At 43.8% G+C, this 17,081-nt stretch overlaps 1 protein-coding gene across 1 annotated transcript in view; it reads left to right on the top strand.

Moving 5' to 3' along the window:
* Positions 1 to 17,081, top strand: part of Sh3rf3 (SH3 domain containing ring finger 3) — a 255,846-nt gene that overhangs the window by 215,358 nt on the left and 23,407 nt on the right. Inside the window, exon 8 of the mRNA XM_027388339.2 lies at positions 12,216 to 12,538. Coding sequence (XP_027244140.1) covers positions 12,216 to 12,538 — 323 coding nt within the window. The remainder of the gene's footprint in view (positions 1 to 12,215; positions 12,539 to 17,081) is intronic.

Here is a 17,081-nt window from a genome sequence, read left to right as displayed (position 1 = left end):
TGTACAGCATTATACTGAGGGTCCCTTGGTACCCTCAAGTTAGAGATACAGCTGGTGTGTCTGGATAATCATTTTCAACTGAGCTTCCAGACTGATTGGCATTCCAAGACGCTGAACTCGAAAAATGCTGAACTAGAGGGTGCTACCATTCTTGTGGTTACAACTGTCTCACCATTCATTCAGCCCAGCCAGCATGCCAGAAGCGTGTCTAAGCTGAGTGGCCCTGTTGGCACAGCAGTCATGGGTTATCTGCACCAAGTAGCCAGAATAATGGCCTTTCCACACCAAGCCTCACTAGAGGCTTTCCCAATTCAAAAAGAAAACGAAGCCCTGCCAGTCATTACTCCTGCATACAATGACAAGCACTATCAAAAGAAATTGGTTTGGCTCGGGGCAGCGTAACACTGTGCACAGTCCATCACCATAGCAACCACGATGGTGTGACAAGCATTCTCTTCTATCGGTTTCATTTTACATGTGAGGAGAGTGAGACATGGGATGGCTAAGTGGCTCCCCCAGTGCTCTAACCTAATGCTTGTCCGTATGCCATTGTGCTGTTGTCATGGCCAGGTGAAAGAATGGCTCCTACCAAGGCATATCGGTACATTAAATGCCACTAGGTTCCCACAGCATTTCCCACTTTGTTCTGCATTTAGAGAGACGAAAACGCTGTTGACAGTGCAAGTAATGGATTGTTCACTGCAGTAATGGCCCATTTCAGCAGTTCCTAGTCCTGAGTCGGGAGGCGTTTCAACAATGTTCTCATCTGGAGCCCAAGGAGGGCTGTTTGACAAAGGTTTAATTGCATTGGCCGTAGCGTTCAATATGATAGTACCTCCCTTACTATACTTAATGTACCTCCCTTTTGCAAGGGCAGAGAATCCCCTGCATAGTGCCCATGTTCTTTATGTCCCCATGTTAGTACTTTACATGGATGGGAGCCCCATACAGACATCTCTTCATCAAGAATAAATGGCAGAAAGCAAAACAGACAAAAATCAGCACCCAGGAAAGGACTAGGTATAGACACAGGACCTCATGGGGATTGGAAGAAGACAGAGGAGACACAACAGACCCTATCACTGCCTGGTTACAAGAGGGGGCAGAACACAAGTTCCTACAGTAGTTTGAAAATACCATGGGTGAGATGTTAAGGAAACATGAAGAGGGACAATTCATTCATTCAAACCCAGAAGAAAGGAGGGAGGGGTGGGGAAAAGTTCAGGCAAAGTTTTCAAGAGGTCATAATCCCTGGACCCTTCAAAAGCAGGTAGGTGCTGTGTAGGCAGACAGGGTAATAAGTGTTCAGGCAGGAGGACCAGCCAGGGCAAAGGCAGATAGGTACTATGTAGGTAAACAGGGTGGGCAGTGTTCAGCAGGCGGACCCAGCCTGGGCAAAGACATGGCAGTGAAAAAGAAAATAGCTCCTCTTCAGGGTCATTTCATTCAGTTTGTTTGGGGATCAAGGTTTGTGAGTAGTCGTCCAGTGTGGGTGGGCAATTGCTCTGCAGAAACAAACATTAAATCTGAAGGACTGATAGAACTCAGCTTGTAAGGGTAGATGGAGAGGGAATGTCCAGACAGAGACAGGGCGTATGCAGAGACCTAGTGCATTGGGAAAGTGAGAAAGGCTGTAGCGGGCAGTAAAGCAAGCAGGCATATGTCACAAAGGTGCGTTCAGTGGCGTCAAGGAGTCTGGGTTTTTATCTGAAGGGGAAGGACACTGCCGCGTTTTAGATAGCAGATGAAGACTGGAAGTATTAAACTCAAGTAATAAGGATTGAATTTACCCTCCCACTCAGAGCTACTGAAATATCAGACAAATATATATGGCAGCAGCTTTTGAGACCCTAGACATTAGACAACCCATGACAGTGCTCCATGAAGAAAGTGACCGTGGCACAGGAGGGCAGTCAGGTGGAGCCTCACAGGGCATGACATCAGTGAGATTGGAGGAGAGAGCTGCACAGAGAAAGCCCTGTGTGCTGCTGGGAACTAATCCACATAGGCGTCTGGACACATTACCGATGCCAAGAAAAGAAAGGAAAAAAGGGCTGGCACAAATGGTACCCAGAACATGCACATACTGGAAATAGGGCCCGAGTGCCTGCTTTCCCAATCAGACTGGGGGAAGAATGAACCACCACACATTTGCAAGATCAGTGGACTTGGCCTCTGTGGGAACTGAGCACAGCTCCAGTTTCAATACACAGGGAAAGCCAGGATCAAAAGGCTCAGACTGCTTCCAGTTCATTTAAACATACAACAGACTACACTCAGGGACATTTATTGGTATACAGAAATACCTCCCCTCTTTAAAAACATAGAAATCAACATGCTGAATATGCAGGGGAGAGACCCACTAGCTGTATAAACAAGCCAGAGGATACAGCCCGGAACCAGCCAATTGGTAATCAACCAGGCTTTTGAAATATGCGAGTTTGAAGACATTGAAACAGATAGAGCTACATTCTATACATTCATAAAGCTGAGACTGGAAAATACAAGAATAAAATTAAACTTCTAGAATAAAAACAGTGCAATGGCATTAGATAGTGCTAAACAAAAATATTAATGAATTGATGGTGTTGCTATAGAAACTATAAAAAATTGAAACAGATAAAAAGCGATTTTTAAATGCTGTAAAGAAAACAATCAAGTGTAGTAGAAGCCCACAGAGTGGGAAAGAATCATTGCCAGCAATAGATCTGATGGAGAGTTCGTGCCCCAGAATATACAAAAAAAAAAAAAAAAAAAAAGCCAAGAAAACAGATGACCCAGTTAAAAATGAACTATGGAATGAACAGAGAATTCTCAAAAGCATAAATAAAAATGCCTAAGATACACCTTAGGAGGTGTTCAACAAGCATAGCAGTTAGGGAAATACAAATTAAAACTACTTTGACATTTCATCTTACTCTAGTCAGAGTAGCTGAGATCAAGAATACAGCCAATAACAAACGCTGGAGATGATGTGGGGGAAGGGGGTTACTCATTTGCTGTTAGTGGAATTGAAAACTAGTCAGGCAGTGTGGAAATGGGCGTGAAGAATTCTCAAAAAGCTGTAAGTTAATGTCCCATATGACAGAGCTGTACCACTCCTTGGTATATGTCCAAAGGATTTAGCATCCTGCTTCACAGATACTTGGCTCAGCCATCTTCACTGATGCTCTTTTCACAATAGCCAGGAAGTGGAAACAACCTAAATGTCCTTCGGCTGGTGAGTGGATAAAGAAAATATGGTACATATGTAATGGAATTCTATAGAATGAAATCTGGAGGGAAATGGATAGAACTTGAAAATATTATGTTGAGTGAGGTAATCCAGCCCCAGAAAGATAAACACTGAATATTCTCCCTCATCTGTGGTCCATGGTTCCAAATCCTTAGGCATGAATATCATAATATCATACCTGGAGGGACCATGGTGATGCGAGGAGCTCTAGGGATGGGATTAGCAGGACAGGCACCATGAAAGGGGAAATGGGAAAAACAACAGTGGTGGTGCTCGCTGGGAATAAGGAAGGGATAGGTGTAAATTACAATAAGAATGTTTGAGAAAGCCATAGGGAAACAGTATTTTATGAACTTACTTCAAAATACACATATAATATATATATATGTATATATATATATATATGTACACACACAAACACACACATATATATACATATATATGTATGTATAAAATGAATTTATGCCACTTGAAGCGGTAATGAATAATAGATTATCTAACAAAATTCCCAGTACCAGGTATGGAAATCCTCCCTTTAAGTTGCTGGTCAGAAAACCTCTCAGAGTTGTCAGTCAGAAGAGTTCAAAGAAACTCCTAAAACTGCATAAGCTGTTGCCATTGCCCTTGGTTGCCTCACAGAACTTGAAGATTTAAAAAAAAAAAAAACAAAAAAAAACCTTGTTGCTAAAGACACCACACAAGTCAGAGGAGCTGACCTTGATCTGACCTGGAAGTCTCCCTGAAGACCAGCTCTCATAGAATGTAAAGGTGCTGTGCAAGCTGCCGAGAGCAAAGCCGTTAGTAGTCCTTCCTAGCTATAACTCCTATGAGGCATCACAACAAGATGTCCCCAGTGATGCCTTAGTGGCACTTATAGCTTGGGAGTAACCGCCAACCATCTCGCTGGACTTAGGACTTGCTCTGTAGGAGGGAATCCATGCCTAGTACTATGAACCTAACCAGTAGCTAATGAGATCATGGGTGTTAGAGGAGAATCTACTGCCACCCACCTTCCTAAACCAGTATAATTTCTTACTCAGTCTAAGTACTGATCTTTTGACCCGCGTGGACATGTAGCTCTCGCCCGTCATCAAAGAAGCTTCTGTTTATAGCAGATGGAAACCATATACAGATACCTAATTACATTGTAGAGAGTAAGTGGCTGTGGGGTGCCTAACCCCAGTTATTATATCTGGGACACAACTCCTACACCTAAGGCTCAGAGAACATTGTTAGAAGAGGAGGTGGAAGGATTCTTATTGCTGTCTTGGATATATGACAGGGAGGCTGCAGCTGTCAAATCTCAGCATTATGATTGCCTAAACACACATACACAATGACAGCACCAGTTGACAAGGCCCCGCTCCTCGATGAAGACTTACAGGCAATTATGGCTGCTGAGAGAGAAATCTCCAGGGATAAGGACCCTGATAGGTTATCTGATCCCATTTGGTCAGCCACTAAATGGAGTGAGTGTGTGTGTGTGTGTGTGTGTGTGAGAGAGAGAGAGAGAGAGAGAGAGAGAGAGAGAGAATTAAATAAGTGTTGATTTTGAAAGAGGGCCATAGTTGGAGGAGGAGGATTAGGAAGGGGTGGATATGATGTAAATATAGTACTTATCCATGTAATTCTCAAAAAAAATTAAAATCATAAAAGTTAACAAGAGTGTCAGTGAACAGTGGGACCACCTTAACGACCCGGTACGTATATAATTTGAACTGTCAAAGGACAAACAGGCCGGATAGAAGTATAATTTGAATGAACGGTGACCAAAGTTGCTGTGTTTGATGAAAATTATTAATTCATTTCTTCAAGCAGTTAGTGAACTCTGAAACAGAAGAAGCTTTAAAAAAAAAACTGCAGCAAGGCAAATCATAATCAAATTGTTCAAAAATCAATGATAAATAAAATCTTAAAAATAGCCAGAGAAATAGTATGTCAGTAGCAATAAAGGTCGGAACGTTGTAGGTATCGTGTAAAGAAACCAAGCGAGGAAGCAGTGAAAAACTGAAAGAAATGTGTTCATCAATCTTTGGTTCTATACCCACAAAAAAGTGATCTTTTTAAAAAGTAAAAACAAAAGTAAAAAATCATTCAGATACAGTGAAACTTCCATATCTTGTTAGAAACAGAGCTACAGAATTGTTCAAAGTTTGTTCAAAAGAAATTGGAAGTATAGAGATCCACATTGCAGAGTAATGAAAAGCACTGGAAATAGTAATTACTTAAATAAAATTATAAGGTTTCTTCCTTATTTAAATATCTTTAAAATACAACGGACAGTTTAAGTACAATCAAGACAATATCGTATGGGATTTAAACTCATATAAAATTAAAATCTATAACAAATAAAAGTCAGGGGAGAAGGGAAGTGGTACATCCTGCTGTCAGCTCTTCTGTTGTGTTGGAAAAGAGCTGTATGATGGCTGGTGAGAGGCCATTGGTTACCCCAACCTGTGGAGTACCATACCAGCTCACACACCGATGTGCTGCAGTCACCAAAGAACCTAGACCGATAGGGTCAGGGAGAACAAGGAACGACAGCAAGACAGGTTTCTGATCAAGCTGCAAATTTTTATTTTTCACAGGGACTTTATATAGGGGTGCCAAGCGGGGGAGCTTGGCAGGAAGGGAGAGGTCGTTTGAGGCTGCTAGCCTGATAACCAGGCTGAGGAATATCCCTGTGCGTGAGTCCTTGAGAGTGCAGGAGGTTACCAAGGTCGCAGGGTGCAGGTGTTAGATAGTGGGTTAGGAAGGGGGGGAGGGTTGCTAGGTGACCTGACCAAGAAATGTATCTTTCTTTCTATAAGCTACTTCATGAGCCCAGATGTTATGTATCAGGGAGGAAAGGATTGAAGGTAGCTATTCTTTTAATTATAATGGGTTATACTGGCAGCTTCTGCCAAGTCTCTTACAGGTCCAAGGTTACTTTTGCCATGACCCCTGACAGCTGGTGAAAGGCTGAGATAACAGAAAGATGTAAGCAGCCATTCCACATAGAAACAGAACATTACAGTAAAGGAGACAAATCATATTGTATAAACATTCAGTTGGTCCCAAAGAAAGACAGAAATAGCAGAAGGAAATAAAGAATACATAGATAAAAGAGGAAAGGTATAGTACAGTGATAGGCTTAAACTTAATCATACAAATATCACATTAAAAGTAAATGGCCTAAATAGACCATATAGAGCTGGGATTGTGCTCTCAGATTTTGTTAAAAGCAAGCAAACAAAAACAATACCAAAAAATAATAAATAAATAAAATCTGGGCGTTGGTGGCATATGCCTTTAATCCCAGCACTCAGGAGGCAGAGGCAGGCAGATCTCTGTGAGTTCCAGGCCAGCCTGGTCTCCACAGCAAGTGCCAGGATAGGCTCCAAAGCTACACAGAGAAACCCTGTCTCGGGAAAAAAAAAAAAAAAAAAAAAAACCAACTTGTGCTATGAACAAGAAATGCACTTTCCTACTTGAAGGTCACAGTCAGGACTAAAAGGAGAGGACAGGAGCTACATGTTCCTGCCACTTGTGGCATGGGCACTGCATGACTGAAGCTGTGTATCTCATGGATCAAACAGTGAGTGTGTACTCAGGTACACATATGTAGATACCTATCTCATGGAGATGACAGCCTCACCATAAATGTTTCCATGCTCCTTATTTTATTGAAGAGAAAAAGAGGTGACAGACCTAAGGAAGCCCCACCCTCAGCTGCCAGAGGTGAGATTCAAATCTCTGTCCATCATGGCTCCATCCTCCTATCGCCTCTGCTTGAGAGCTAAGACAAAAGGACAGAGTCACCTCAGCCAAACTCCTAGGAAGATGCATGCCAGGCAGCTTAAATAGTTTACTATGGTTTCACATTTCAAAAATGGCCAGGAGAGGACCAAAGGCATTGACTTGGAAGTTGTAAGTCAATTATAGCTAGTGGAACAATATGCAAATATAGATTCTGTCAGTAATGAGGATGGAATGTGCCATGCTAATATTAATATTAATTGAAAGAAAATTGATCTACTAATGTCAGACAGGAGAATTTATAGCCATGAATCATTAGGGATAATGACAACTACATAAAAGCAAAGTCTGTGCTCAGTAAGATGGCATAAAAATTCTTAGTATTGATGCACCAATGTATAAAGCCTCAAAAATACATAAACAACAACAGATACAGCTGCTGACAGAAATAGACAAATCCACAAACGTAAGATTGCAGTCGCTCTCAAAATTGTATCAACTATGGGTAATAGTATAGATCATTAGTACAGCCATAACCACTTAATTTAATTAGCTTTTAGTGAATATCCTACCTGTCAACATCAAAATACACATTATTTTCAAGTGAACACATAACATTGCCGTGTTAACCCAGAGCTGGGCCATGATATGTAAAAATCTCAGTACATGTAAAGGGACTTGGGTCATACAGACTACATCCCTAACCACAGTGGAGTTGACTTGGAAACCAGTATGACAAATAATTGTTTGAAAACATAACATACTTCAAGTGATCAATGGGTCAAGGAAGAAATAAAAGTAGAAACCATTTTGAGACGAATAACTAGGAACACACATATCAAAAATGTGTACGGTGCAGCCAGTGCAATCTTTGAGAGGGAATTTACAGCATGGCGTATCTAGGAGAGGAAACATAGAAGTTTACCCACATAATAGCCTCTAGGCTAAGTGGAGTGATGAACTGCAAGGGAGTGGAAAGAAATCGGTAGAGTGAAACAGAAGTGGTAGTAAAATTGACTAAGCTAGCTGGGCGTTGGTGGCGCATGCCTTTAATCCCAGCACTCGGGAGGCAGAGGCAGGCAGATCTCTCTGAGTTCGAGGCCAGCCTGGTCTCTAGAGCAAGTGTCAGGATAGGCTCCAAGGCTACACAGAAGAAACCCTGTCTCGAAAAAAAAAAAATTGACTAAGTTAAAAGAAAGTCATTTGAGAAGGTCAATAATCAAATTAATAAACCTCCAGCCACCTGCACTAAGTAAAAAGAGAAAAACATGAACGTCAACATCACCAGAAAGAACATAAGTGGCATCATTTTGGAGTCTACCAGATAATAAGAAGTTTTTGTAAAATCATTGTGTGCATAAGTTCACTTGATAGATGAAACAGACATATTCACATAGTCCTTAAAGTCATAAATCATTGGACATATTCATCAAGATATAGCTTGAACAGGCCTGTATCTACAAAAGAAACTGAGTTTCTAGTTTTAAAACCCACAAAGGAAGTTCTGGGGATATGTGACTTCATTGGAGAAATTATAACATTTAAATTCAAATATAAAACAGAAGGGCAGTAATAAAACAACTTTCTGGACTTGCCTAGAAAATTGAGGGGGAGGGCAATATTTCTTGTTCTTTTCCATAAAGCCAGTGTTGCTTTAATTTTAAAAAATTATAAGATGATAAGATCACAGACCATATTTAATTGGGCAGCAAATGGGAAGGGCAGTACCCCACGTGGGGTTATCCCAGGAGTGCAAGGCTGGATTAACATGAACAATTTATGTACTTCATCTCAATAATGACCAAAATAATGTGATTATCTCAAAAACAAAAAAGTACTTCCCAGAACCCAGTATCTCCTCCTTATTTAAGGAACTTTAGAAAATGAGAGGGCGCAGTGCACCCTGAGTGATGAAAGCCTCTGAGAGAATACACAAATGCTGCTGCTCTCGGGCTGGGTGGTGAGAGCTGGACGCTTTCCTTACTGTCTCTATGAGAACACACAGATGCTGCCCTCACACCTGGTGTGAGAGCCAGATGCTTTCCTTAGAGAAGAAAGACGGCCCCTTGCTTCTGTTCAGTTCTGTTCAGTTCTGCTCTGGAAGTCCTTGCTGGCATGGAATGGAAAGGTATCAGATAGGGGGGGAAGGAGTGAAACTTCCAGTTGTAGACACAAGGATCTTAGACAAAAAACCCTAAGGAATTCGAATGTGCATTTGTGGGCACGTGCGTGTGCGCTCTCGCACACACACACACACCCCTACAATTTAAAAATGAATTCAGCATTGCAAAATACAAAATTCATTATACAAAAAAAAATTGTATTTCTATATAGGGTCCACCCTCCAGAGCTGTGAGTCCAATAGTAACAAATCAAAAAGATTTAAGGGGAAAAGCATCCGGATTGAACATGCACAGATTTGTTTATTTCTTGGTTAGTCTCTTAGGTGATATCAGCTGACCTTGGACCAGCCTATTCTCTCTTAGAACTGACTGTATAAGAACGAACAGGTTGTGCTTTCCCTCGGAGGATCATAACTATTTTAGACCCGCCCAAACCATTCTGCCTTCTTCCTGCAGTGTTTGTTGGTTTGCTGGGGATGTTTTGTTCTGTTGAGAAAGGGTCTCATATGTAGCCCTGGCAGGCCTGGAGCTCCCTATGTAGCTGATCTCTGGCTCACAGAACTCAGGCTGCCTTTGCCTCTCAAGTGCTGGGATTAAAGTCAAGTACCACAGTGCCCCACTGCAGTATTCACTACCTACTGACTGGAGGAGAGTTGGATTCCCTTGAACTCCCCGCCCCTCCTCTCCAACCCTAAATAACAAACACCAAGGGCAGTTCAACGTTAAACTTGGCGAACAAATTAACTTACTGGGCATACTTAACAAAGCACGGGTGAGGGGTTACTTACAGGCACACGAATGACTCCATAGCAGTTACATCACAAAAAGCCCCAAGCATGGGTGAAGGACTCCAGAGCTCTGAACGATTGCAGCTCCCTGCGCAGTCCATCCAAGAGTCTCTTCTGCCCCACCATACTGCTCATGTGACCTACTGGCTGCCTGGGCCTTATGAACCTTTTAAGTTTCGGTTTTCTGAGACTTGGAGGCCTTGTTTACTTCTTGAGTAAATAATACAAAAACAAGTTTCCCTGTGTCCCTCTGAGAGAAAATGTTTCAATTTGGAAGAAACTGTACACAAAGAAGAGCCACAGAACTAGTTGGAAGACCCAGGGTGGGCACCTCATCTGGAGAAAACAGTTGGGGGTGAATTGGCTCACTAAGACTCCAAAGCACAGGAGGGGAACTAACACATAAAAAGTAACCAGGAAATGAAGAAATCAGACACAGACAGACATAGAGGGGCAGGGGAAGGGCTTCCAAGGAATAAAATCCACCAAAGAAGGAAAAGAAAAAGCAGGAGCTGTGCGGGGAGGAAATGAAATGTCCGTTAGGTCAGACACAGCCAGATAGGAAAGACATCTGGTTTTAAATTTGGGAAAAGAAAACTATGTGGGTAGCATGGACTGTGGAGTGTATAAATTTCATATTGTGCTTGTACAAAGGGATATGCCAGGATAACAGGACAGAGATGCACGGGTTCAAAGAGCAGCATCAGCTAGAGGGTGGATTGGGGTGCTCACACTGCTCATGATGGGGCTTTCTAGACAGAAAATAGAGTGACCAAAGACAGAAGCGTCAAAAGCATAGTCACAGAGAATATTCCAGAACGGGATGAGTTCCAGGGTGATTCCAGGTACTGGGGACAGATCAGGGAGTTGAGTGGGGAGGACTGTTGTTAGTGAAAAGACCCTGGCGCCACCAAAGTGCAAACCAAAGATCAACAGACCAGAAGGGAGGAGGACCAGCCTTGGGAAGGTGTGTTCTCTTCCAGACTTTACTGCAGGTTTCAGTTTTCAAAGACTATGCATCTGCTTTGGCATTGCTAACTAATAGGATCACTGGTGAGTCAGAATCCAGGCAGCCTGTGCAATGAGCCATGCCTGTATTGTTGGACACCTTTTTTTCTTCTCTAATGATTAATTTCTATGAAATGATTGGTGATGCTTCAGCTGGGAGTTCTCTCTTCTCAAGTAATCACTCATTCATTAAAAACTATATTAAGTCCCTTCTACATGCCTGGCACCATTCCAGGGATGTGGAATGTATTATATTAGTGAATCAAACAGCCATTGTCCCCAGCCTCCCAGAGCTGAGCTGACAGTGTAATTGAGAGACAAGGAACAACTGACATATGATGATAAATGAATGAACTATATAGACTGGTAAGTGGTGCTAAGTATCTATAGGAGGAGACAATTCAAAATTTCAGATGGTGGTCACACTGCGCATCTTCATTGACTGGATCTATCTTTCTAGAAGGCAGCACATGAGGCTGCATGGGATGCCCTGAGCAGCCCTAGAGACAAGAGTTTCTGGGGCTCCAAGGCAATGCCTTTGGGCTGGCTGCCGTCACTTCCTCTCAAAGGACTGATAGGTTGGGGTAAAGGAGGGTTCTGGAAGGAGGCAAAGCCTAGGAGCCCATGGTCCTAGTCAAGAGTCACAGAGTGATGAATGACCTCAGTGGCTTCATTGATCTTGCATAATCACTGGGCCTTTCCCTCAGGATATGAGGTGTATTGTCCAGGGTGTTCAAACGCTAGGTTCCCACCCCCCTGAAAACTCAAATAATTACTTTAAAGAAACCCATACCCCAAGCCTTTTTCTATATTGCCTTATATATACAGGATCTCCAGTAGCCTTAAGACACCACAGCAGATGTCAGACCTAGCCGGTGTCAGAGGAAGGGCCAGCTTACAGTCAAAAGCCTGGAGTGTGGTGTGGAGAGGCCTCTAACCTACAGACATGTTAAGATTCCCAAGTGCATTTTATAGTCGTGGCATGTTGGAGCCTGAGGATATTACTTATGTTGTGCATTTTTCTCATATTTCTGAAGCCAGGAATAATACAAGTTTTGGTGGTAAGAAAATCATTACAGTAAGTGTGATAAAAAATATGAGGAGACACTCATGGGTTAATATGGCCTGGCATGCCCTGGGATGCTTCAGATAAGGACTGTGCTGAGTCAGAGTAAAGACAATCAATGTCAGCTTCTCCTCTATCGAAGGTAGCCAAGTCTGGAGGATTCAGAGCCCTCAGAGGTCATAGGCCAAGCCCGAGAAGAGCATGCACTGTCATCGCATGGCCTTACGTGCTAATCTGTCATTCCATCATCTCTCCAGCTGCCCATCCCTCAGCCCAGGCCCTGGACCGACCAACCGCCACCGTGTCGCCCCTGCGCACTCAGACGTCTCCATCCCGCCTGCCCGCCACCAGCCTCCGACCCCGCTCCGTGGTGTCCCCACAGCACAGCCAGCAGCCCCCGACGACGCAGATGTGTCCCCGGACAGCCATTCCTTCCCCGTCAGCAGCATCAGCCATCACACCTCCCAATGTCAGCGCTGCCAGCCTCAGTGGGGAGGCCGGAGGGACACCCATCAGTGGCCTGTCCATACCCAGCCCCATCAACACAGGGTACAAGCCAGATGACAAGAAAAATGAAAAGGTAAGTGGACCATCCTGGGCCAGCCCCGAGCCTGGAGCTGGCTGGTTATCAGGTCCCTCGCACACGGTAGCCGGTGGTGCTTTGGACGATCGAGGCTTCGCGGTGTGCTCATTGAAGCCCTTCCTCTGTGTACACCAGGCCTCTGGCAGGGATAAAGGCCAAACAAGAAGGCAGCTCATTAGAGAAGAAGCAAGCAAGCCTCAGGGTTCCGCCAGGGCCAACAATCCCGCTACAGTTTTTGTGTGAGTCAGAAAGTGGCATGTCCCTCATCCATGTGCCATGGTCCCTCCTGTTTTAGAAGCTCATTGTAATATACCCATCTTGTCAGAACAAGACTCTCACTGCCATGTGCCAGGATACGACAGTGAAAAATAAACAAATCTGCAATATCTGTGGTATGAACAGCACCCTGTCCCTTGGATGTGTCATTCTTGTGCAGTTTGCAACCTGTTCAGCCATATGGGAAGGACTTGTTTCTTGAAGAAAAAAAAAAAAAAAACTAGGGGGAAAAATGAGGATGCCAATCTGCTAGTAGATATGGATGACATTTTTCAGCTATCTTATTTTATAAAAGATTTGAGTCGATGAGCTGGTCCTGGTGGCCAGTAGCTAGGTGATGAGGAGCCGGGATCAGACTCCACTTTTTTATACATCAGTGCTCTCCAGATGAAATTCAAGCCACAAAACTAATGCAGAATTATCTAGTGGCTGTGGTTTTCAGTAAAATAAAATTGAAAGGTCAGATGCCTTATAATTGCATATTATCAAAGGTACTATCCAAAAATACTCCAGCATGATCTAGCCTTGCTGCTGGGCTGTCTTGAGGTTGTTTGCACAGTAAGTTTAGCGGTTATCCTGGTTTTCCCATTTTCTGCAGCTGCTTTAGGACATTTCTGTATTTCATCAGGCTCTGGATTCCAGTGTGTTAGCCAGGTTTCCTAAGCACCCTGTGTGCCTCATGCGTTTGAGGTGATGTCAGCTCTCTTCAGGACATCCCCAGCCCTAATTTTCAGGTCCTATTGTTCAGCTTCCAAGAACCTTCAGACCTCTCCTGAAACCTAGGAATACCCCAGCAATGATCCAAACTCCTCTTCATAGGTGACACTCTCAGCTGCCTCTGTCACATGTGGGCTTGATAGCAAGAGGCTGGCCTCCCCTTGTAAAACCAGGCGGGCGTTCACCCTGTGAAGTGAAATATGGATGCTGTGTTTTTACATCCGTGAGTGTTTGAAAACCAGTTCAGTTTTTAACCTGTTCCCTTCCACCTTGCTGCTTTTGTCCTGAGACACAGCTGGCTGTCTTCAGGAGGTAGACAGAGGTGGGAATACAGCCCTCTGCACTCAGGACTGTTTTCCCAGAGATGCAATCCACCAGCCTTGTGAGCTGCTGAGGGCAAACCATGGGCAGTCTTGGACTTGTGTCAACAAACATTTCTAGCTCTTTGTCCTGAAGTCCCCTGTGTAGTTTGTGAAACAGGTAGTACTGTCTTCCACCAGCTGGCGCTAAGTGCATTTGTTGAGTGAACTAACCTTCACTGGACTGTCGCTCCTCACCACAGCTGCGTTCCAGAATGCAGAGCTGGAACACAGCAGGCATTCTTTCACTCTGCTCTCTGTTCACTGTCCCCTCCATTAGGTTTAAGAGATAAGTCCAGGGGACACCAAAAGGTCTTTGTCCATGATGTCTCCTTCATTGGCAGTACCCACTGACTTGCAGCAGCTCATAAAGTAGACTGTGGTGTTCTGGCAGGCAGCACCCTGAGGCTAGGTGAGCATGAGCTTTTGGCTCAGCCAATCCCAGTACATCATCCTGATTATCACTGTAACACAGGGGACAAGAGGCCGGAGTCCTAATGTCAGCCCAGCCCTCTGAGCCAGGCAAGTCCCCCAGTATCTCTCAGCTTGAGGGAAATGGGGAATATGGTGAAAAGACTCTTAGAGTTTCTTTCCAGTTCCAACAACTTATCATTCTATAAAACTCAAACTATGGTCATTCATAACAGAAGGCTCAATTTTTTCCAGTCCACAGCATGAGGAATTTCCCATACGTTTTGATATACAAATTTCATCAGATGCTTTCTGTAAACTTAACAAAAGTGTCATTGCTTTAGGGTGTCTTTGTAAAATTGGCAGGAGTAGCTGTGTTTCTAACCACATCCTTACCATCGCTTTCACTGTAATATCAAGTTAACCGGGCCCCTAAACTTCAATGTTTAATATAAAGAATATAAAGAAAATTACTTGTTTGTATCAGCCAAGAATCCCAGAGAAATCGAGTCTGTAGGAGATGGATGTATAGATTGATTGGTCGGTAGAAAAGGAATCGCTAGCTTCTTTATTCTAAGAAATCAGTGCACTTAATTACTGGGAAGTCCAAAACCTGTGAGGCAGGTTTGAAATCCATGGGGCAGGCCAACAAACAAACAAACAGGAAACTGAGGCAGGGTGTGTCATTTAATTTGAGGCAAAATGTCTCTGTCCTCAGGGAACCTAGATTGTCCTTAAGACCTTGGGCTGACTGGATGAGTGCCACTATAATTTCAAGGTACATACTTGAAGTCATCTTCGAAAGGCAATTATAGCTAAATTAATTTTTAAGTATCAGTTTTATCCACATCTATGAATTGCCTTCACAGCAACATCTAGCCTAGTGTTTGTCCACACAACTGTGTGTCACAGCCTGCCCAAAGATGGCCTTCTCTTCTGGAGTGAGTTTGTTTTGGGTTGCTCTCAAGGCATCAGCTGCACCATGCTAGGCAGAACCTTACTTTGCTATTGTCCCTGTTTGACAATTGACTGTGACTTAGGGTAGTATCTGGTTGATAGCAGATAGAGGAGAATAGTATCATGTGTCAGCTTGGGCAGTCTGTGATACATAGTTGTGTGGTGGTTCGAGTAAGAATGGCCCCCATAGGCTCATATAGTTGAAGGCTTAGTCACCGGGGCATGACACTATTTGAAAGGAGTAGAAGGACTAGGAGGTGTGGCCTTGATGGAGTAGGTGTGGTTTTGTCAGGGGAGGTGTATGTCACTGGTGACTTTGAGGTTTCAAAAGTCCAAGCCAGGCAGTGTCAGCTCTTACCCGTCCGTGGATCAGGATGTAGCTCTCAGCTACTGGTCCAGTGCCATGTGTACCACCGTGTTCTCTGCTATGGACTAAGCCTCTGAAACTGTAAACAAGCTCCCAACCAGATGCTCTCTTTCATAAGAGTCACTTTGTCAATTGTGTCTCTTTCACAGCAATGGGACAGTGACTAAGACACAGGAACACAGAAAAGCAGGGAATGAGGAGCTCTGGGCTCCCTGATGGAGAAGCCATAGCACCAAAAGTTCAGCATATGTTTGTTCTCTACAGTTGAACAGGAAGGCAGAGTTATACACAACTGAACAAGGAGCCATGGCCACGCTTAGCTTTTTTATATGGTTGCTGGGGATCCAACTGCGGTTTGCATGACAGACTGATCTATCTTTCACTCTTTTTCTTAAAAAAAAAAAAAAAGTAAGATGTCTTTGGGAATATACAGATTTTTTTAGAGCCTGAAAAGGATTGGCATGATTTGCATATCTGTTTTAGAATCAATATATGAAAGAGTATCTCTGCTTTGTTCTGTCCCATCACTTCTCTTTCTAATACAGACCACCTTGCATGACTCAGGGAAATGTCACTGCAGGTAATGTAACCAATTAAGGCATAAGGATCTGAAATACCATTCCTCATGCAAACAAACCTCTTCCACGGTGTGGCTAGAGTGGCTAGTCCCTTCCCGTTCTTCCAGGATGCAGGCTCACTACTCATCTGCTACCAACACCACTACAGGGTATGGATGCAGATGCAATGGCGGTTTCCCTCAGGTAGGCGATATTATAACCCCAAAGTGATACGTATCTTATTGGCTCACAAATTTCCCACAATCTGTTGATCAAAGCTGACTGCCTGGCCCCACTGGATCCCAAAGAGACCAAGTAGTAGGTTTCCTGTGCATGGTTACCTGGTAGAACAGAACAAGTAGAATTTAGAACCATTTCCTGGTGAGTTTTGATAATCCCCGGTGGCTATCGTGGGGAACTTCCTTCCCAGTTAACAGCGGTTTCTAGGAAGTACCAGAAGTATGTCATGTTGAAGGATTTTAAGAAGGGCACCAGGGACTAGATCCAGTCTAGGATGTTAAGGTGGCATTACTAGGGAGAGAGGTCAACTCCCAGCCTCTGCTGGGACAAGCTCCACACCAAGAATTCAGGGAGCAACAGCTGCTACATTCTACAACACACACACACACACACACACACACACACACACACACACACACACACACACACACACGTGAAGGGGGAGAGAAAGAAGAGGGAGGGGGACAGAAAGAGGGGGGGCAGACAGAGGAAGGAAAGGCAAGAGAGAAGGGGAGGAGAAGGAGAGAAAGTGGGGGGGGTTCCTTCTCGGGGCACCACCCCAGGATATTTCTGGCAGATACCAATGGACCAGGAGACAGGGCCTAGACCCAGCTGTGTCAAACACAGGGCTTGTGTACCTTGAGCCCTGGGTGCTT

The sequence above is a fragment of the Cricetulus griseus genome (assembly GCF_003668045.3).
Source record: "Cricetulus griseus strain 17A/GY chromosome 1 unlocalized genomic scaffold, alternate assembly CriGri-PICRH-1.0 chr1_1, whole genome shotgun sequence".
Lineage (NCBI taxonomy): Eukaryota > Metazoa > Chordata > Mammalia > Rodentia > Cricetidae > Cricetulus > Cricetulus griseus.
The sequence above is the reverse complement of the archived record's forward strand: the minus strand, read 5'-3'. Positions and strand labels throughout refer to the sequence as shown.